The sequence below is a fragment of the Pararge aegeria genome, chromosome 6 (genome assembly GCF_905163445.1).
Source record: "Pararge aegeria chromosome 6, ilParAegt1.1, whole genome shotgun sequence".
NCBI lineage: Eukaryota > Metazoa > Arthropoda > Insecta > Lepidoptera > Nymphalidae > Pararge > Pararge aegeria.
In genome coordinates, this window is record NC_053185.1 from 9,209,078 (window position 1) to 9,231,205 (window position 22,128).

General features: G+C 35.6%; 4 protein-coding genes across 5 annotated transcripts; 1 reads left to right on the forward strand and 3 right to left on the reverse strand.

Moving 5' to 3' along the window:
* Positions 1 to 418: 418 nt before the first annotated feature.
* Positions 419 to 2,909, reverse strand: LOC120624604. Its single transcript, XM_039891247.1, has 3 exons — positions 2,599 to 2,909; positions 1,203 to 1,600; positions 419 to 511 (listed from the first exon to the last, which is right to left on the reverse strand). Exons 1-3 carry the CDS (start codon positions 2,752 to 2,754, stop codon positions 439 to 441), a joined length of 627 nt encoding a protein of 208 aa, XP_039747181.1. The 5' UTR covers positions 2,755 to 2,909; the 3' UTR covers positions 419 to 438.
* Positions 2,910 to 6,860: 3,951 nt separating this feature from the next.
* Positions 6,861 to 8,887, forward strand: LOC120624702 (A-kinase anchor protein 10, mitochondrial). 2 transcript variants are annotated; one of them, XM_039891377.1, is made up of 3 exons: positions 6,861 to 7,043; positions 7,149 to 7,244; positions 7,316 to 8,887. In XM_039891377.1, exons 1-3 carry the CDS (start codon positions 7,019 to 7,021, stop codon positions 8,776 to 8,778), a joined length of 1,584 nt encoding a protein of 527 aa, XP_039747311.1. In that variant the 5' UTR covers positions 6,861 to 7,018; the 3' UTR covers positions 8,779 to 8,887. The 2 variants fall into 2 exon arrangements, with proteins under 2 accessions (XP_039747311.1, XP_039747312.1); XM_039891378.1 differs by having other exon boundaries at positions 7,379 to 8,887.
* Positions 8,888 to 10,068: 1,181 nt separating this feature from the next.
* On the reverse strand, positions 10,069 to 14,137 carry LOC120624734 (G-protein coupled receptor 143-like). The gene is made up of 7 exons (XM_039891427.1): positions 13,611 to 14,137; positions 13,083 to 13,194; positions 12,561 to 12,655; positions 12,304 to 12,482; positions 11,766 to 11,925; positions 10,900 to 11,067; positions 10,069 to 10,326 (listed from the first exon to the last, which is right to left on the reverse strand). Exons 1-7 carry the CDS (start codon positions 13,761 to 13,763, stop codon positions 10,120 to 10,122), a joined length of 1,074 nt encoding a protein of 357 aa, XP_039747361.1. The 5' UTR covers positions 13,764 to 14,137; the 3' UTR covers positions 10,069 to 10,119.
* A 3,385-nt stretch (positions 14,138 to 17,522) lies between these two features.
* LOC120624736 lies at positions 17,523 to 19,317 on the reverse strand. Its single transcript, XM_039891429.1, has one exon. It carries the CDS (start codon positions 19,194 to 19,196, stop codon positions 17,604 to 17,606), a length of 1,593 nt encoding a protein of 530 aa, XP_039747363.1. The 5' UTR covers positions 19,197 to 19,317; the 3' UTR covers positions 17,523 to 17,603.
* Positions 19,318 to 22,128: the final 2,811 nt, after the last annotated feature.

A 22,128-nucleotide genomic window follows, 5' to 3' on the forward strand; every position in this document is an offset into this window, starting at 1 on the left:
CACAGAGACCACAAACCAAGGAGGATGAATAATATTGCTATATTATGATTGGTTCTAGAGTTACGTAATTCTGCGGTATTGTTTAATGGTAAAACTGGTTTCGTTATCAATTCATTAATTCTAATAACCAGTTTTTATTCAGTACTAATCCAGTAGTTTAGTACCTACCCACGTGTAGGTATCAAAAAATAAAGTTAATCATAAAGTTTTATATCTTTATGATTAATCAAATCTCCTTCATAACTTCTCCCATAAATATCACTCACCATTAGTTATAAATGTTAATGTTGGTTATTGATGGGAAGTGTATAGAAAAACATTTATTGGATTGACCTAGCCGAGGGTGAGAAACAAAAACTCGATTTTATATAAAATTAGTTATAGTTTAATGCAGCATCACTCTGTAAACTCTAGGAAATATTCGCAATAAAAACACTTTTAGTTGTTGTCATTACTCTTGTTCTGTCTTCTCAATTTCAATTTTTGAGACAATTTAACCAGCCTTAGTAACCTGTAAAAAAAACATTTGATGTTTTACTTTTATCAACCTGCAATCATATACATATAACCTCCTATCTTTACTCCAAACAAAAGTTGAAGGAAATGCCTACATAATATGAGTGACAAGTTCTTTGACCGACAGCTAAGCGTAAGTACTTAGAGGCGAGGCAGTTCAAGTACTCCTCCAGATGGCCAACACTGATTTGCTGACGATGGTCTGGTACTGAGAATTACGTGATAGAAAATCCTACGCCTAAAATTTTTTAGCCAGATCTAACTCTCTTCCTTCTCAATGATTTTACCGCATTTACCCTATTACCCCCAAAAAATAGTAACTCTCTCTTAAGTCGCTAATTTTTTTACAATCGAGACGAGGATTTTGACAAAACATGACACTCATAAGAACACTCACGAGTAATTTTTTTTTAATTTTTTTGAATACACCTTTCAAAAAAAAACTAATCGATCCTTTCGTTCGGGACCTACGATGTCACACACACAATAATTAGCAAGATGTATTTATTGTGTGTGTGACATCGTAGGTCCCGATTTCATAGGAGAGGAATTTGCAAAATCATCGCTGATTTAACCGTCGAGTTATTAAACCTTTCTTGCGGAATAAGTCTGTGATCTTGTCCCTTTTGCGTCTTTCAAAGTCATACCATCAACTTTAGCTATAACAATATTTTTTTGTTACTTACGCATTTTCAGTAGTGTTCATTTTCAGTTGACATTGCCCCTTTTGATTTAAAACATATCCTTTTCTACAATTTTTACGGGTAGATCCATGATTGGGTGCGACTGTTACTTCTTTGATCGTCCCAATATTTTGTTCAGTAATGATGTCAGGATTATTCCTTACAGTAGTAGTACTTTCATCTTTATCTGGAACGATCGTTCCAGAAGACAATCCTGAAGTCGTTAATTCATTATTTATGGGTGCAATTGTATGTTCTTGTAGTACCGTTGTGATAATTGTTGTATTGTGTTTCGTTACAATTTTCTCGGTCGTAGAACCTGTACCGTTATGTGGCTTAGGCGTGGTACGGTTTTGAGGTTTTATTGTTAATTCTGAATAATCGTAAGCGTAGTCATAATCCTGAAAGTAAAAGGAGCATCGAGTTTATATAACAACTGAGTGGGTTATACTTGAAAATCATAGTAATGTAAAGTGAGGCTTTAGTTTTAACTAGTAGGTTTGAAACAAAATTTATGCTGATTTGAAATTCAAATTCTAAATTCATTTATTTCCAGAAGGCCTACTCTATAAGCACTTTTGAAACGTCAAGTATGTTTGTTTGTTGTGACTATACCACTGGTTCAGCAAGCAGATCCTTCCGAGAAGAGCCCGTAAGGAACTTATGAGGATAAGATCGAAGCTGGCTACCTTCTCATGATGCTATGCTAACTGTTAATAGACATAAGTTATAAAAATACCTAAAAGCTAACCTTGTACAAATCATGTAATTTGGTATATTAGGAAACTCCAACTCGTTTAATTCAGCGAGATAACAAAAGTTCATTTGTTCATCTAAAAGTAGCAATAGGCAAATTAAAAAAAAATATGGACGTCGGAAAGCAGAACCCTGAAAATCACATTGATAGCCACGGGGATAGCCATTGTTTGCTATGCAGGCCTACATATAGCTAAACCGCCCTGTAGGGCTAACATGCGTACCACGATATAATTATCTCAACCTGCTACTCGTTTTTTCTATAGAGATAGACTAAATAATTGTGGATATAAGATATACTTAATATCCCGAGAAACATACTTAACTAAAAAAAACGCGAATAAAGTCGCGGGCCACATCTACTACTTACATCTCATACATTCACAAGATAAACTCTTGTTTATTTATACGACTCTCGGAAACGGCTCTAACGATTTCAATAAGATTTTGTATTTAGATAACATTTCTTTAAATCTCTGCCGCGCGACAGGATAAAAATTTACATTCAGTTTAACTTTTCAAGTTTATCTTAATACCTTTTCCGATTCCAATATACACGATTTTACAAAAAGCACAAGCCAAGCTGAGCTTAGGATTATGCTAAATAAATAATAGGTACCTATATAAAGAAAATCTATCTTACCACATATTCCTCTTTATCGCCTTTCATAACAGCAAAAATTTGCACGTCTTTAAGATCAACCTGGACATTAACATCTCCTGTTTGACGCTGGTCATATTGCGTCAAATCTGCATAGCTCGTTAGGAGAGAACAAAGAAAGTATATAATTGCAAACATATCGAAATCCTGTTGATACTTTGTATTGGGATGACTCCGATCGAGTCCCGCGAACTTGCGCAACTGGCCGAGCCGTATTGCGCCGCCCTGCGTGCCTTGTGGTCCAAGTTATTTCCATCAACATAACAGTTAATTCAAGTAACCGTGAGAAGGTCGATAGCCTCCGCTAGTGCACTGCGAGATTGCGTAAAGGCTGCGAGCAGCTTGTAAAACAAAATAAACTACTACGTTGAATTAGCATCAGGATAATTCTTGTATAATACTTCCATGTTTAATTTGTTGGTGTAGCGGATAACGTTACGTACCACGGATTATAAAGTCCGCAGGATTCGATGATCAGCAGAGCTATTGTTTATCTCAGTTGAAACCAAATTTAGCTAGCCACTGTGTAGAGTTGGCTGTAATAACGCACGAACTTTGAACATCTAATATATTTTATTAGATATTGCCCGCGTTCTTCGTCCGCGCTTATTACCGATTTTACAAATCCAGTGTTAACCGTTTGCTTTCCTGGGATTAAAAGTAGCTTATGTCTTTGGCATACAGTTAGCTGAAAGGACGGATACTTTCAGCTAACTCTATGAAGGACAAACAAACACTTTCGCATGTATAATATTAGTAAGGATATAAGAGTTTCTTGTGTTCGGGAATTAGAGAATAGAGTTTTGCCCTGGGTTCGATTTCGGGTCAGGCCGAAAGTTCGTAATACTTATTTCTATTATCAAGAAGGTTCTCAGTTTTAGCTTCTAACCCGACAGCACATGCGGTGGTTCCGTATAACATTACTTTTTGATGTTTTCGTTAAACTCTGTTAATTCACACTGGAGGATCGATAATGCGCTGAGCATGTCGTTGAAATCATATCACATCTTACATATCAATCTTACTATACAAAGTGCCGCCTTGTGTCCATCAACATGACGCGTAGATGTTAAGCCTAATTGGCCCGTAATAACACCGGCAACCACACCCTCTCATCCCGGAACATAGTATTGCAACAATGCGGCCATGGGGCAGAAAAAAGCATGGCGGTAGTGTACTTCCCCGGACGAGCTGTCACAAACGCTCTACTACTACTACTTTGATGACCAGTATCCGATGAAAATCTTTGAAGTCAAAATTCCTCAAAGGACAACAAAATATCTCATAATCAGTGAAATTCGTTAAATGAAAGCGAAAGGTCGACTGACTCATTAAACGCGAGATCTCGAGACTACTTGACATGAGTAGCTAAACTTTAGCATTCACTTAGTGGTAGGACCTAGGTAGATGTTTATTAGAAGACGATGTCAAAGTCAATTCAATAGTCACATAGATGGAATTTTTGGTACATAATACATAGTAGATACATGTAAAACATGTAAATAGAAGTGAGTTGATGGCAATAACTACATTCGTAAACTTAAACGCCCTGGCGCCTGGCCACTTTTATCCTTATTAATATTATTATACATGCGAAAGTGTTTGTTTGTCCTTCATAGGACAAACAAACACTTTCGCACGGATAGAACCCAGGATAACCCAGGAAAACAAACGGTTAACACGGGATATTTAAAATCGGTAATAAGCGCGGACGAAGAACGCGGGCAACATCTAATAAAATATAAAAATTACGCACTGCGTACTATCTTATAAGTAAGTACAGCTGCAGCTATACAGATAGATAAGATTAAGAGTTAGATATAAATATTATCTGTTTTGTAAATGTACCTAAATTTATATTGAGCTTTAATTAAAACAGTTCGTAGATATATTATGTTCCCGTACAAACTTTTAATGGGTACTGTTGTTAATTGAAACTCAATACAAACTCTCTTCCAAATAATATTAAAGTATTTGATTATCTCAAAACTCAAAGGCAGCGAATATGTAGGCGCCACTTGTTAATAGCGGCATCTAGGGAGGTCATATGTCAGCTACATTGGCACCGATTATTATTATTAGCGCCATTATTATAATTTAAAAGAAGCTAAGTATTTAACTCAACAAACTTTAGTTTAACTTTAGTTTAAAAAATTACGGCGGGCGAAAAATTTCGCGCCATTTTCCGTGTTTTATATTGTTTTAATATTTTCGCTGGGTGGTTGATTATTATTCAATTGTTTTGGCAATGGCAAGTTTGTGTCGTAAAGCATAGGAATAGTAGATTTGACCCCGTTGGAAGTAATTATCGAGGCACGAATTGCGAGTGACGAAAATTTTGTACAGTGGAAAAATGGTCTGTCATTTTCTGAGAATGTATTTGAAAGATTAGCCTGTTTTTACCTGGCAACAGCAAGTGGCGAAGTGTGATAAACTTCGTATGACGTATATGAAACGCGTGGGCCACGCGCGTGTTTCATTGCAGTAAAATTTAATTGACCACACTAACTTTATAACGTAGGTACTATTACTTTACAATACATATAGGAAAATTTTTGAAGATGCAAGCTGCAATAGATTTTTGAAGCGGCACAAACATCATGTAGATCAGCTGTTAATTTTTGAAGTGAAACTTCTTTATCCGCGTTTGGAAAAATCTTAATAGCAATGTGACGTTTTTCTTTTACGCACCATCTTATAAAGTTTTTCTGTTACGCGCCATCTTCATTTCTAAGTCGGAAATACCGTCACGCGCCATATTTATTTTTAATACATTCAAAACGTGGGTGTGAAGTTATTTCAGGTTAACCGTTGACGCGATTTTTTTTCCTAATAGTTGCGAAGAAGCCAACAACTCGATTCTCCGCAAATATACCATTAGCATAGCATTATCGTGAAGATATTACATTGGATTCGAAGTGCGATCAGAGCTTTGGTTATAAATTACCCACCTGCACTCTGCAGGTATAGAAGGACTGACATATGGGCTTAACAACGCAACCTTCACCTATTTTGTACAGTTATCAAATCTGCGAGCTAACATATTTCCTCTGAGGTCCCTTGATCGCCCTTTGATCTCTAACATTGCTGACAAGAGGCACATAACTAGGAGAATAGATGCCTACAGCAAATACCATAAGCATGCTTTTCTTTATATTGTACCTAAACCCGCGCTTTTCGCATGGGTTTCGTACACACACAACAGGTCTGCCAGCGCGCACACCGAGAGACTCAACAGCACCACATCATCCGCAAAACTGATGTGATTAATCATTTGATTATCAATGGAACATCCATTCCATTGATGCTAAATGCCACGATCAGCTCATTCACGTACAAACTGAAAAGCTTGGCAAAGCCGAGTTCACCTGAGTTTTTGATTATAAATATCAGTGAACCTCAATAATTTTATTAAAACTAGCAATTATCATAATAATACGTCTGTTAATCTAGAAATAATAATTAATTTAATTAATTCTAACTAAATTCAATCGAATCGAACGTTTGTAAAATATGATTTTATCTGTCAGTTTGTATTCTTAATTCTGTGGGGCTAAACCGATTTTGATTTTATGGCAACTGTATCGGGAGTATCGCAAATATGATGGTGCGCTCTCGTGGAACCGAAGCGCAGAAAAGTTTGTGAGTGTATTAGCGTACACAGGTTATAAGTGAAACTTCTTTTTGACATCATTTTTTTTAAATTTTATTCTTACAATTAAATAAATATATATATATTATATTATGACAATACAAGCGGGCTGATGTGCCATATTTTATGAATAATAATACACATAAATACTTACAATATACACATAAATAAACACCCAAAAACTGGAAAACATTTACATTCATCACACAATAATTTTGTGTGATGAATGTAAATGTAAGTAAGTGGGAATCGAACGCACAGCCTAGGGCTCAGAGAGTAGTGTCGCTGCCCACTGTGCCAATCGGTTGTCCGTTAATCTTTTGCGTGATTGATAGACTCCCGTATATATCAGGTCTGCCTTATGGACCCTAACCTATTTAAGTATGAAGCCAAGGTAGATGTAATCTATGAAAGTTATTCATCGTACTATTTGGGTTGATAGATGCAGGATAAGTTTGCGATAGTGATGTACCTTTCGATTTCTTACCTAACCGAATTCGCCATGGCCTTCAATGTCAAAGATCAAAAGTGCTAGAACCCACCGTCATCGCAAAGCCAGAGAAATAAAAATGTAATGTCAGTGTCACTTCAGTGAACGAAGGAAGGAATGTTTTTTCACTTTATTTACCAATTAATTGATAACATTTTGTTGCTTGTTAGCCGTAATGAAAACCATAAAAAGTTTTTAAGAATCGTATTCTACGTTTTAAATTTTTTACCGGATATTCCGCAACCTCTGTCTTCTAAGAAATGATAAAATTTTGGAAAAGCGCAGGTTTGTTGTTGCAATGAAGTAGATCCGTTTTTTACTCTTTACTACTTTAGATAAGCCTAAATCCATTTAGATTTTATTTTACTGGGTTTTAAATATCATTTCTAGCTAAAGGTAAAACTGGCTGCCCGGTACGCCCTCCAGAAACTGTAGAAAACAGGCCAACGAAACTATTGGATATAAAAGGAAACAATGACGTTGATGGTAAATATTTCCTCAAATATTCATTCCTAAGTTTTCAATTCAGTTTCACTAAACTATAATGTTATTTTCAGACAAATCAGATATTTTTGACAAAACATCTAATTTATCTATTAATTTACATGACATACTTATAGGAAAAACAGCTATTAAATATTTTACAATGTATATGGAGAATATTGGTAAACAATACCTCATAAAGTGCTGGATGGATTTAGAAAATTTTAGGTTTCAAATGTCAATCTTGAATGTTAACAACAAGGAAAATTGCTCCCAAATAAGTCACACAAGGAGTTTAGATGGTGACTCAAGTATAGATATGGAAAAGAACTGTGAAAATTTTATGATAAAGAAATTTGGCTGGAGAGGAAGTACCAGTAACTTAAGAAAGGCTAACAATGAATGTTCTATAAATTCTTGTGGGAATTTAATACAACATTTAGATAATTGTGATATCTGTGAAGATAAAAATGTGACCAATTTAACTGAAAAATCAATTGCTTTATTTAAGAAGTATGTGGCTTTGGAAGCACCATATCATATAGATTTATCAGACGATATTAGGAAAACAGTTATATCAAATATTTGTCAACCTGAAGGTCAAATTGATGAAAACTGCTTTAAGCCAGTTCAAGATTCTTTGTTTGACCAAATAGATAAAAATTACTTTAAGGGATTTCAAAACAGCCCTCTCTATATCAAATCACAGATAGATATATTGACTAGTGGATGTATAAATCTTAAGGATATACTTTATAATGATACAATATTATTTTATTTTACTGAATTCTTAGAACAAGAATCATGCAGTAATTTGCTTGAATTTTTAATAGCCATTATGCATTTTAGGGACAATCTGATCATGGGCAATACACCTCACCTTGAACAAGCTCAAGGTGATGCTATTGTCCTCTATGATAAATATTTTTCTCTACAAGCTACAAACCCTATTGGTTTTCCCACCGAAATTCGATTAAAGGTTGAAAGTGATATTTGTAGTGAACCAATAGCCACCTGTTTTGACACACCTTACATCATTGTGTATAAAACTCTTAGTAATTATGTCAAAACATTCTTAGGATCAGAATTGTATTATACTTACCTGTCTGAAATGATAAAATCAGTAGATCAAACTTGGTCTCCTAACTGCAAATCACATTCTGACTGCAGCAGTGAATTTAGCATAAGCACCCAAAATACTCTATTGGCGACAACTGATACTCACTTCAAAAAAAAACGTAACCACTCTGTACCTGACATGACTATAGATTCTAATCAACTATATAATGGGGATGCATTATGGCAAAGAAAAAAACATGATGGTCTGATTCTAGGCAGAATCAATAGTTTAGGCAGGTTTGAATCAAAATTTGAACCAGATCCTGACAAAAAAGAAAAATCTGTTTTAAAGAAAATGGTGAGCAAATTTGTGGCAACAAACACATCAAAAGTTGAAGAGGAAATGGCATGGCAAATAGCTCATATGATTGTTAAAGATGTTACTGATTTAACGATGTCTCCACCTGAACACGACTGAGTGAAGTATCATTATTCATTATTAAGTATGTGATAATAACTTTCAAAGTATATATTTTGTAAATAATGTTAAAATGTATAAATACTATAAGAGATATATTAAAATTTAAATTAAAGACCTGTTATTTTATTTTCACTGTAGAGACCAAAGGTTCAATTTAAACTCACAAAGTACAAATATAACAAACTAGCTGTTGTCCACAACTTAAAAAAAAACGCTACTTAACGCTGTTAATTATTTATAATATTTTTATTTGTATATTAGTTTTTTTACAACTGGGAACCGTCAGTTTCCACTGGGTTTTAGATAATAATAAATAGGTACTTTAATCACGTAGTGCATATTTGTGTATCATCGATAGATTTTCAGCGCACTTTGCATAATAAGTAAGTAAAGTAGGTAGGTAAGAAAAAAGGGAGTTTACATGAACAATCTTAAGTATAGAACTATTTGTTTGGATGTGGATTAATATCATGAGAGGAATTAATCCTTATCCTATATAGTCATTTCCATTTTACCAGTGTTTTGATTGACAAACAATTAGAACAAGAACCGCTTATTGTGACTTTACTATAATTGTTATATGTTTACGACCGCCCTGAGCAACGGCCGCAACGGTGAGCGCTGTGAATCTAATTATCCGTACCCCGGGTTATATATACTTATAATGGTAACTTATAATTTTCTGTTCTGGTGGAAGTCTTTGGCCGTGGCTAGTTACCACACCACCGATAAAGACGTGCCGCTGAGCGATTTAGTGTTTCGATGCGATGTCGCGTAGAAACCGATTAGGGTATACCCCTGATCAGTACCATACTCCCTAACAGGTTAGCCCGCTTCCATCTTAGACTGCATCATCTCATACCACGAGATGAGATTGCAGTCAAGGGTTAACTTGTAGTGGAATATAAATATATATGTTAGACAATATAGCCTCGCGGACTTTTCTGTCGGTAATGATGATTACTTTAAACATGTAGTACATTATTTTTATATATGCCAGTAAAGCATTCACTCCAGTCAGTATGATTTTTTCCGACATCTTTAGCAATCATCATTAATGTTTAGCCAATTTACAGAAAACCATAATAAATTATACACTAAAACCATCCTCATGAATCACTCTGGCCAAAATTGCTTATTTAAATTCAAAGCATACTCAAGCTGATATCCTTTTAAATTCAAAGCATAATCCGTATCCATTTTCAAACCTCCCAAGTTATAAATAAATAAAAAATATCGTATCAAAAATGCAAAATTTATTCACATAATAATAGGTATAAAATTTGACTTAGTTGTATACATAATATAAAATGTATAAAATTTTTATGATATAATATATTACATAGTCGCGTAATTATTTATGGCAGGAGGTATCGGCGACATTGGCAAACGAGGTGGTTCTGAACCGAGCAGCGGTGATTGCTCATCATGAAACGAAAAGCTTTTTTGTAAATTTAGCAGTGTTGATCTCTGTCGCCTTTCACTAGGACTCCACTTTCTATACACTAGAGCATTGAGCAAAGCCTGCATCGGATTTAATAAGGCCTGAAATCATTAAGCAATTATTAATTTAAATCTATTGTTGTTTGCTTTATTACTTTTGGAATTCAAAGTAACAATTTATTTACTTTTGGAATTCAAAGTAACAATTTATTTACTTGTGAAAATTGACTGCATCGCCCAAATTTTACAATTTTAAATGACCTTTAAGTAAAGCTACAGAGATGTGGCTTTTAAATCAAGCTATAATAATTATTATTATTAAACCTTGATTACAATCAAACAGATTTTTATTCGGCTGAACCGATTTTGATTGGGTGTGCAAAGGACCCTGCAAACAAGCAAATTGAGAAACTTCTAGGCCTATAATAAATAATTTGATGTATATTTTAGTGGCCTACAATTAGTAACTATCTACATAATATTTTATTCCTACTAATGACTACAGCTTTAAAAAATGGCCTTGATTACTACTGGAAGGAATAAGCTTTTATTTGCATTATTATTAGCTTGCAAGAGGCATTTCAAAATCATATTAAAGTTATATTTTTGTGCATGGCGTAGCATGGCATGTCATACAAACATTTATCTAAAAAGACATTTGTGCAAATTACTTACCATTATGTACCATATTGAGATTATAACCTTAACAGGCATGTTAAACCACATTGTCCACACCAAGAATCCATTAATAAGATTTGGTATCCAACATACATAAAAAACAGCATTTATAAGAAAAAACTTTAATCTCAGTGTGTCCACAACTCTCCGTTCTTTGCTTGTGAACTGTGAAAAGAATGTACAATCAACCTTTTTCTTTTCAGGTTTATTTTTTATAAAAATCCATGCAAGTATTAAATAAATAAATAAATATACTACGACAATACACACATCGCCATCTAGCCCGAAAGTTTTTTTAGCTTGTGTTATGGGTACTGAGACAGCTGATGAATATTTTTTAATGAATATAATACACATAAATACTTATAATATACAGATAAACACTCAGACACTGAAAAACAATCATGTTCATCACACAAACATTTTCCAGTTGTGGGAATCGAACCCACGACCTTGGACTCAGAAAGCAAGGTCGCTGCCCACTGCGCCACTCGGCCGTCGAAGTATTAGTGCGCTTATATATTTAAAAAATATGAATCAGACTAATGACCGTTTTCACTAATTACAAACAAGGCAATGTTTAAGTAAGAAGCACCTAATCAAAGAATATTATCATTAGGTGTACAATTTAAGCCAAGGGTTTAGTGAAAACGGGCATTACAGTCTTAACTCTGAACACTTAATAACTAGTTATACCAGAACTGAAGGAAACTAATGGTTAACCTGTTCAACAGACTAGTTTAATTTAATTATAATATGCAATATGTACTAATTGCTTGCTTCTAGCTTTGGTACTTTATTGGTTAATTATTATTATCATACATACTTAAATATCAACACACAGAAAATATTCATTGGTGTACCTGAGCTAATGGGAGTGCAACAGCCATTTCAATCTTCTTACTTGCCAAAACATAAATAACTGGATTGACTATCATTACCATAGCAATGGGCAGGTATGTCACACAGTAATTTGGAAGAATTCTTAACAAAGCAGTTGAGATTGATGATATATTATGACAACTGAAAAAAAACATTAATTTTAACTAACTGTAGTGCCAATACTGTTGAACATAAAGCTCTAAAATATAATCAGCATTCAGAATATGGACAGAGACAAAACTGTTTCCAAGTATTGTAACAAGATGGCGATTTTAATTCCATACAATTAACAGTCAACTTTCACGCGATCTAGGCAGAAAATCTCACACTAGGCACTGCTAAGCTATACTAGTAACTGCAAAGAATCAGTAGATTTATTACAAAACTCTTTTCTGTATATATTTAACTTTTCTCAAATGCTTGTGATAATAACTGGAACTGACACACTCTCCAAGGCATGGGGTTGAGAACAGTAATATTCTTGCAATCTATATATCATATACCAGAGTACATACTTACGTAGCATTAGGGATATAAAGTATAGATAATCCAATGCTAGTGGTAGCTGCAGGTATTCCCCAAGCCAATGAATGGTAGAGTACAGGGCGGGAATCAATACCTTTTATAGAATGCCAGGTATCAATTGCATAAAATAATGTCCAAAACCAAGTTGCTGTGTAGAAGTACTGTGTCCATGCCTTGAAAATAAATTAATTTATGAATTAAAAAAAAATACACACAGGCCATGTGTAAAACAATTATTAAATATAACTTACTGATATTATACTGCAAAACAAAACACTGACATCATCATTAGGCATAGGCATAATACTTTTGTATTGCAACCATAAAGATGATCTGATGAGAACACCTAGAATGTAGTAAAACAAAGACATTGTCAACTCTACTGAATATAAATAAAATTTATATAACTGTGTGAATCGGACCAAATTCCTAAGACCTTTCAGTTTACTTTAATAATATTGGTACAACAAAATCTGTGCTACTTTTAACACGTAGGACAATTGTTCCAATTCCAATACTATAAATGCATAAATTATACATACTAAACTAATAGGGTTCCTATACTTTACAATGGGGAGCATTGTGAAAAGGATAGAACTTCTTTATGACCTATGAGTTTAGTTTAGCAATATGTTTACAACAGTACTAATGTTGTGATGGGCGAAAAATTACAGTCAGTCAACATATAGTCATCAAATAATTATCAAAAGACTACTAATATACAAAAAAATAATAACTATCACTACAATTACTAAGTAGAAACAAATGTTTACCAAGAGAAGCAAATAAGTCTGCAATCGCCAACCATATAATAATATGTCGCCCTCTAGTAGAAGAAAGGTTATGAAGTCTTGAAGTATTTTGAGATATACTTCGAGGAATGATCTGAAATTAAATTATTCGTCATATAGAACCTAGACCTTGTGAGTTGCTTGATTCTGGTAACAATTATTTACAGCAATTAATAATTAAATAATGCAATCAATCTCATATAACAAGAATGTACTTTGTGATAACTTCATCGAAAATGTCACAAAAGAGAGGATGAAAGATTTTACTGATATACTTGATGGACTATAAAATGTAATTGTTTGTTTTTCCAGTGGTTTTCTTACATAACATCCTCTGTTGTGCTTGGTTGTCTTTCAGTACTTTGGTAATCAATCATCAATGGTTTCACCTAATTATATATCACAAACAGCCACTTCAGCTTTGCAACTCAATTTATAATCTTTTATTAGATTTAATATATATATACATAACATAAATGTTACACTTTATAAGACATAGATAGTTCTCACCTGATATAAAGAACCAAGGATTCCAATTGTTGAAGAAACTAAACAAACAGTGTTATAAGATTCAGTATTAAATTCATCCATAATTTTTATTGCCAAATCTTCATTATTTCCTGTGTGGTGGCAACAAAATGTTTGTATGGTTGGATCAGACATTTTTGAAAATAGAATATATATTTTGAAAATACTCGGTAAACTTTTAGTGGAAGTCAGAGGTCAGCCTTCGGTCAAGGACGATTGTTTGAAGTATCAATTTTATCACATTTTGGAAACATTTCTTCTTAGAAGTAGGGTTATATTTGAAACATATTTGGATATATATCGCAGTAGCCAATTATTAAGGTTCTACATTAACAGCTAAAAAGACGTATTAGACTTAAACGAAGTGCTCTATTTTATAGTTAGTTAAATTATCAAGAAAATTAACACATTTTCTGTGTAGGTTCCTCAAAACACTATCAATGCAAAATCTTGAAGACGAAGTGAAAAACACCTCGAAAAATTTATTTAAATTTCCAAACACCGATCAATATTTTCAATTCAATTCAATTCTTGTTTATGGCTTTTGTCTGCGCCAACTGGGCACAAGGTATTTCGCCAATGTCTTGTAGATGAAGAAGGCACGAAGGAGATTGATCGGTGAAACTAATGAAAAGTTAATTTTGAATTTGTACCAAGAAATAGTTGTTATTAGCTAGTTAGCTCTTTAACCTAAGGGCACAGACAACATATGCATATATATCTTACACGGATATTTTTTGTACATTATACTTTAATTTTATTACTTACTATATATTTACATAAAAATCTACAATAAGGACTGAAAACAAACATTAAAAAACATTTAACACTCAAAGGACGGGGGACTTTGGGAGGAAGAATGGTGGGATTATGAAGGTTAACTCATGTTTCTTGGGACGTAAACTTTTACAGTTCCACTGTAGCAGGGTTATTGGGCCCATTTTGGAGTAGTTTAAAAAGTTGGCTTAAGTTTTTGGCAACGTTGGGCGGTAAGGGAATTTCACTACATGGAGCGACAATACTAAGTAGAAATTCAGAGATAAACTCAAGCATTTTACCTTGGGAGGGAGGGTTCTCAACATTGTTGTTGAGAGCGCATCCATTAGGAAGGGATGAGGAGTAATCACCGACAATAGTCTGAACAGCTTTTTTATCGTAGCCCTTTGCTAGAGGAGCTCGGGGACGAGGAGAGCGGAAAACTGTTTGCCGGTAGGAGGTTTTGGAGGAAGTTACATTAGTAGGAGTAAACATTTCTTTTGTTATCTCAGCATAGGACCTGCGGACAGGAGGAAACTGAGATGATGCTTCAATGTAAGATTTATTATTCTGAGACATGACCATTTTAATAGATTGCTGCCTGGAGAATTCTGGGCAGTCTTTATCAGTAGCAAAATGACTACCAGAGCAGTGTAAACATGTAGATAATTCCTTGATGACCAAACATGAGTCACCTGTATGGGGCTGAGCACATCTGTAGCATCTGGGCTTAGATCTGCAGATTGTTTTAATGTGGCCAAAACGGCAGCAGTTCTGGCACTGTATTGTTGGAAGTTTATATGTTTCAACTGGCAGTGAGGTGTGGTATGAATATACCTTAGCAGGAAGCATTTGCCCCCTGAAGGTTAGGACAACAGATTGGGTAGGCACCCAAGTGATGACACCCTCTGTGACAGATTTTCTGTTCAGTCGCCTTGATTTCAGAACCTCACCACAGCCAGGCGGGAGCTCTAGCGAATCAACAAGCTCGTCCATCGACCAGTCCACGGGAACTCCTTTCACCAGCCCCATTCTGGTTATGTTGTATGTGGGAATTATAGCTCTATATTTGCATAACTTCAAAACTGGACTAACCAGAAAGTTGTTGGCAGCTTGGGCAGAAGTAAACTCTACAGTAATTTTGTTGCGGCCTATATTTTTGACGCCGTCGTGGATAATTGAACCAATTTTGTGTTTGTGCAAGAATTGACCGAAATTTATAGCCCGTAATGACGCTCCAGAGGATGGGTCCTCCACTTCCCGTGAGACTTGGACGATAAAAGGCCCATTATCATCGTCAGAGTATGACTTGGCGCCTTCGGTGAAGGAAGGATGTATGTAAAGGCTTTGAACGGATGGGTTTACCAGAGTAGGATCAGTTATAGTTTTTTTGGCCGCATATACGTTGGTATCCTCTCCTTGTCGTTTGCGAGACGAGGCTGATGCCCCCGGGTCGGGCGGCTCAGGAGGTGTATCTAGATCCATTTTACTGGAAACACTATAACTACAGACACATAATAAATATTTAACCAACACCAAATACGGTTAGATTTATACGAATATCACCAATAACAACTATTTCTGCTGCTGTGTAAATTCACATAAAACACCGAAATTACACCGGAATCTCACTAACACGTGTGCACAAATTGACAGGCCAAGTTACAGTTCAATATAAACAACACCAAATCCTTTTCAAGACGAGTTTACAGTAAAATCAAAGAAAAATTTGAGAAAACCGCGTCCGCCATGTACGAAGTTTCCCGCCGAAAAAAAACCCGATCAATATTTATTTAATTCTTTACTTTGGTGTGACTGTCAAATGTCAGCGTTATTTTGATTTGACAATTGACTTGAGCGAGCATGAACATGTCAACTTTTTTTTTTATCTAACTTTAAATTTACAACTTTGTATTCAAGTCTTTTGAACCCTGCAGCAATAACAAAGTTCTTGTCACCTTTTTGCCTGCAGCACAGCAGATACATTTTTTTTCTTGCATGTTATGTAAATTATCTTTCCGTTGTGTATTTTCATAGCCTGGAGAACACATGCTACATAGTGGCACATAAGCATGGTAGTTTATAAGCAAATACTACTCATTGGCATACCTCCATAAATACTTATAAGCATATTATATATTTAAGCACATATATGTATACGGCACGAGTATATGAAAGAGTATGATAACAGAACCAAATAGAAATAAATTGCCTTTGTCTAATTCCTTTAGTCCCGGATTCCGAACTCTTCAAAGTACGGAAATAAAAGTTGGGTTTCTGGACCACGGAAAAAAACTCACATTTAGATGTGGTCACCTCTAGCCCCAGTTCCTTCAATAGCGGTATTATGAGATATAGATCTGATTCAACTATCTCGGGTTAACTCCCTATGGTGCCGTCATCGAGGCAGATACCAGATGTTGAGGGGGGGGGGGGGGGGGTTCGTTAATAACATTTTGGATGCTAAGGCTAAAAACAAGTGGGCCTTTTGGGTCTCGTAGTTGCACGCCTATCTCTCAAAGAATAGACGATTGATTGAAAAAAAAGATTGGTAACATGTATGCATTTGATAAGTTTTAAATTTCACGTGGATCAAAAATTTCCGATATACGATGTAAATATCAATATCATTAATATTTTAGAGGATATCAGAGATTTAAAAAGCACGGGCAAAGTGGCCCGTACTGGTATGCAGTGCTCAGAAGCTCGTAATTCAAACTCCCGCTGAAAATTATATCTGATGCTACTTATGATACAAAAAAAAACTGTAGCGTTTGAAACCTTCTCTTTCTAATCTCTTCTTATGAAGCAGTCTAAGATGCTAATGGGTAGCCTGTTAGAGGTTTTAAACTCATACCCCTAATAGGCTTCTGCGTGACATCGTACAGTAACGGTAAATCGCTTGGCAGTACCTCTTTGTCGGTGGCGTGGTCGGGTGAAGCCTCCGACCAGACCAGAAGATAACCCAGATAGAGAAAATTCAGAAATTATACATGATCAAATGGCCTCTGCCGCGTATCGAACCCGAGACCTTCCACTTAGAAAACCACAGCGCTCACCTCTGCGTTCGATTAAAAGATTATAAATAAAAAAACCATTAGAGGAATTATATAGTTTATTGACATTAAAAGGCACCTCTAATAAAATTACGTTTAATTGGACAAGTTATAATAATATATGCATACAGCTGTAATATTAGGATTATCTAAACACATTCAATTAAATTACAGTTTGCTGATGTTCAGTTGTATCGAGTGGAATCACGGTTAGGTCGTGCTTCACACTAAAACAAGGATTAATGGGATCACGAATAGGTCCCTTTTCCTTTGTACAATTTAAAGCTTCTTCATTTTTTAGGTTCTCGTCAACTGTAGAAAGTCGTAAAGCATTAGGCTGATCGGAATGATTTAATGTATTATTTTCGGAAACAGTTCCATTGTCAATGTTTGTAGGATTATCAAGAACTGGAGGCTCCGTGACATTATTCTCAGCAGCCGTGTTGAGTAATACAGAACATGGGATAGTGGTCATGAATTCTTGTGCAGTTTTTGTAACAACTGTTATCGTACATTTTGTTTTATCGCTAGTTTGATTGTTCATACTGACGTCTTTCACATCAGCTTCTGGGGTAAATGAAGTTGCAATTGAACAAGGTATGGCGATGACTTCTGTTGCATTTTCGGTATCTATTGTAAGAGTACAATTTACTAGATCGCCTAAAATAGGATCAACAGCGGATGTTGTACCATTATCTGGAGCGACTGCTATTGGTTGGCCTCGATTATCATATATCACAGTATGGTGATGGTGACCAGTCGATCTCGCTAAATTCCATAAAGCCAAACCAGTTAATACTGTTCCAATTCCAGCACCTGCAATACCTACTCCAGTTAGAGCACTTCCTGTGCGGCTTACACTTCCAAAACCCCTTCCGCTATTAGCATAGCCCCCAAAATACCCCGGTGCTTGAGGACTATATGGTCCTGGTCCTCCATATCCTCCGTAGTTATGTCCACTCGAGTACGGGGGTGGTGGCCCTTGAGGGTGATGTTGATAGTAGCCGTTACCTCCACTAGAGTAAGGGGGTGGCGCCGCGTGTTGGTTATAATTATTACCAACGTTTGTATTTGGATAACCACTTCCGCCATATGGTTTATTGTTATTTGCCGTGTTCATACCCGGATATGAAGGTTGTGCTGCACTATGACCGGATAACCCTTGCCCCTGTGGATACCCAGCTCCTGAACTTCCAGAGAGTCCATTTGAAACTGGATAAGAATGACCATTTTGCTGCGATTGAGGCGCGGATTGTTGGACATTACTCCTTTGAATGCTTTCTTGATAGCTTGGAGGCTGTTTTGGTTGTGGATACCCAGCTCCTGAGCTTCCTGAAAGTCCGGTTGAGGCTGGATATGAGTTATGATTGTTTTGTTGCGACTGCGGAGCAGATTGTTGTACAGGTACATTGCTTCTTTGGATGTTTTCTTGATTATTTGATGGTTGTTTGGGTTGGCTATTACCCGAGAGACCAGTATGACTCGATGGATATGAATGACCCTGATTACTTGATTGAGATTGCTTCGGAGAAATCCGAGTGTTTTGAGCTGGTTTTTCCTGCCACCCAAACAGAGACGGTTTTGGAGCAGCAGGTTGAGGATAACTGAAAGATGTTGGTGCAGGCTGCGAGTTAGTTTTTCTACCGGAACTACGACCAGAGCCTGAACTCCGACTGCGAGACAATTTCTTCGCACCACTATCACTCACAACAGTTAGTAGCACTAAACAAAATATAAAGATCGTTGTCTTCATCATCTTGTCTATTTAAAATTTTCACTTGCACAATTTCATCTCAAACTATGAACAATAACGTGTATTTGTAGCAATTGTTCAGCGTAATATGTTTCTAGAACGCGGCCGTTGGTCGGTCACCCTATATTAGTGTAGGGAGTTCTACCTTGGCATGACGCGCGCAAACAAATTACTTTCGTAAAATCAATAGAGTTACCACGGAGCTAGACCTTCCAACATCAAAAATAGAACAACACTTTTGTGCATGTTGTTGAAATCAGACGATTTATTCAAAAGAACTAAGCAAAAATCTTATTTGAAAATACTTATCAACATTGAATTTAAGAATCAATTAGTTGGTTATTAGGTACATATACGGAAGGGCCTACAGTTAAGAGGCATTTAAGTTTATAGTTAATTCGCATAAATTATAAAGTTAAATGCCTCTTTTTTTCTCCATGAATGGTTGATGACTATTAGAATGGAAATGGAATGTTAAAAATGTGTAGATAATTTAAAAACTAGGACATACACATTAGCTACAGACCCAAATAAACTTATTTTTTACTATATCTATGAAACAGCCTAGTAGATAGGACTTCGGCTTCACTTTCGGAGGGCCGACTTCGAATCCCAGAACGCACCTCTAACTTTTCCAAGCTATTTGCGGTGAAGGAAAACATCGCGAGGAAACCTGCATGCCTCAGTGATATTCTCATTGCTAACCTCAACTTATATAATCAAATTCAGTAGTGTAGCTACCATTGGGCTAAGCAGGGCTTGCCCCGGAACCACAAAGCCCAAAGGGTCCATTGTCTCCATTGAACGAAGTTGTAACTTATAAATTGTACCAACATTACCGATTGGTAATGTTGGTAGGTTGGTCAGGAGTTAGTTCATCCTAACCCGAAAAACTTTTTACATTAGAAAAACATGCCATACATAAGGCTGTAAGCATCGAAACTTTTATTATTTCATTATATTTGTGTAGGGAAATTCATCTAAGCAAATGTTTTCAAATCATTAACTGCACTCAATATTATTTAGCAATACCTTATTTATAAATTATTTATTTATTGCATTCATTTCAACTTCATTCGAACAAATTTTTATAATAATTAAGAATATACATACTACGTACTAATTAGGTATATACATACTCAATACATAATAGTAAGTAGTTACACACATAATAGCACTAAAAGGGGTGGTAGCCTTAAACGTCTAGAGACTTACGGCTTTCTTTCGGTCAGACCGACTTCTAACCCAGGCACGCACCTAGAATTTTTTGGAGATAGCAGGAGCACATATCTCTAAAAAGTGCTGAAAAAAAATATCATGACGAAACATCCATGCGGCACTAAGCCAGCACACATTTTTACGCATTGAAATTCTGAATTTCGAAACGAAATTTAAAAAAAATATATTCTAGTACAGTAGTACCACCGCAACTGAGTAACGGAAGTCTTACTTGCCCTTGTTAGTGGTGTAAGAATTCAGAAAAAAAAGAAACGTCCTTATGTCTTCGGCATAAAGTTGTATTTAAAGGTTGTTTACAATATTTCATCAGCAGTTTATCCAATTTCAAGCCACTAGTCTTCTAAATTGGTAAATTGAGCTAGAATCTAGACTTCAATGGAGTGACTGAGCCAGTAGATCTCCGTTTTGTTTGTTTATTTGTTTGGACGCGTATAACGTAAAAACCACTGAACCGATAAAAAAATTTGTTCGATAATAAAACGTCATGAAAGATGAGCAACACTTTAGTAAAATGTACTACTTGATTTTTAAGATTCGCAAATTCTCCAATACCTGGGTATCTACTGTTTTATGACTTACCAATACCTATTCTTCCCTGGCTTTTTCATTGGGCATTAATTAATGATTTCGATAATAGAAAACTACTCCACAATTGCGAAAATAGAAATCTTTGTAATGGTTACTGCAAATGCGTCGCGATTTCCAATTCCCAACGCTGGTTTCGTTCGCCAACTAAAACCTAAAGCTATGAGGGTTCCAAACGCCCCCTGGTCTAAGAAGAGCCCACAACAAACTTTTTTTTGTTATTTTATTTATATTAAGCTATGAAGCTAGAGCAATTCACATTCAAGCTTTTTTACCGTTTAAGTAATCCTTAATATTATAAAAGGAAATAGTAATATACGAGTAGTTTCGTTATTATATATCATCGCCAACAATTTATAACGAAATCGATTTATAATATTTATTTAAAATCGATCATTGATATTCAAATTTGTCTCTTCATTTGCATCTTCGTGGTTTGTTTGATTTTGCAAATAACGGGGGCAGCCTAAACGATATTGATAACTAGTCAGTAGGAGGGAATTTTATTACTTGTAGGAAACTTTTGTCTAGGTTAGTCACTTTAGCAACAGACACGTACGTTAAAGCGATGAAGCCTGCCGATAATCAGTATACGATGCAAAGAAACTGATATAAGGTATCAGGCTTTACATAACTGCCATACCCTAAGAGGTTTGCCCGCTACCATCTTATACTGAATACATCAGTACGGCTAGCATAAGCAGGTGATAAAAATTATATCCCCCTTAATAGGTATGAAGTGGTGATAGCCCAGTGGGTAGAACCTCTAACTTTTATGAGTTATGTGCGTTCCAAGCAATTAAAATAACACTTGCTTTATGATATAAAACTGATGAGTTTCTTGCCGGCTTCTTCTCATTAGAATCTCCTTCCGAACCGGTGGTAGAGTCACTTCAAACAGACACACTTGACGTGACTCTACCACCGGTTCTGAAGGCAGATTCCACCGATAAGCCGGCAAGAAACTCAGCAGTTGCTCTGTTCCAACATCAGAATTTTAAAAGTGCTTATATGAGGTTTACTTTAAATAAATGAACTTACAGGGTTCTGTACCCAAAGGGTAAAATGGGAACCTATTACTAAGACTCCGCTGTCCGTATATTCGTCTGAA

Bases quoted from the DNA above. Each gene is read 5' to 3' on its own strand.
- LOC120624604 (XM_039891247.1), bottom strand. From the start codon at position 2,754: ATGTTTGCAATTATATACTTTCTTTGTTCTCTCCTAACGAGCTATGCA. The intron at 1,601-2,598 runs GTAAGATAGATT...TTTTACTTTCAG, and splicing joins GCGATAAAGAGGAATATGTG to GATTATGACTACGCTTACGA. The intron at 512-1,202 runs GTAAGTAACAAA...TTTTTTTTACAG, and splicing joins ATGAACACTACTGAAAATGC to GTTACTAAGGCTGGTTAAAT.
- LOC120624702 (XM_039891377.1), top strand. From the start codon at position 7,019: ATGATAAAATTTTGGAAAAGCGCAG. The intron at 7,044-7,148 runs GTTTGTTGTTGC...TATCATTTCTAG, and splicing joins AAAATTTTGGAAAAGCGCAG to CTAAAGGTAAAACTGGCTGC. The intron at 7,245-7,315 runs GTAAATATTTCC...TGTTATTTTCAG, and splicing joins AGGAAACAATGACGTTGATG to ACAAATCAGATATTTTTGAC.
- LOC120624734 (XM_039891427.1), bottom strand. From the start codon at position 13,763: ATGTCTGATCCAACCATACAAACATTTTGTTGCCACCACACAGGAAAT. The intron at 11,068-11,765 runs GTACACCAATGA...TTCTTTTCACAG, and splicing joins TTGCACTCCCATTAGCTCAG to TTCACAAGCAAAGAACGGAG. The intron at 10,327-10,899 runs GTAAGTAATTTG...TAATGATTTCAG, and splicing joins TCTCAATATGGTACATAATG to GCCTTATTAAATCCGATGCA.
- LOC120624736 (XM_039891429.1), bottom strand. From the start codon at position 19,196: ATGATGAAGACAACGATCTTTATATTTTGTTTAGTGCTACTAACTGTT.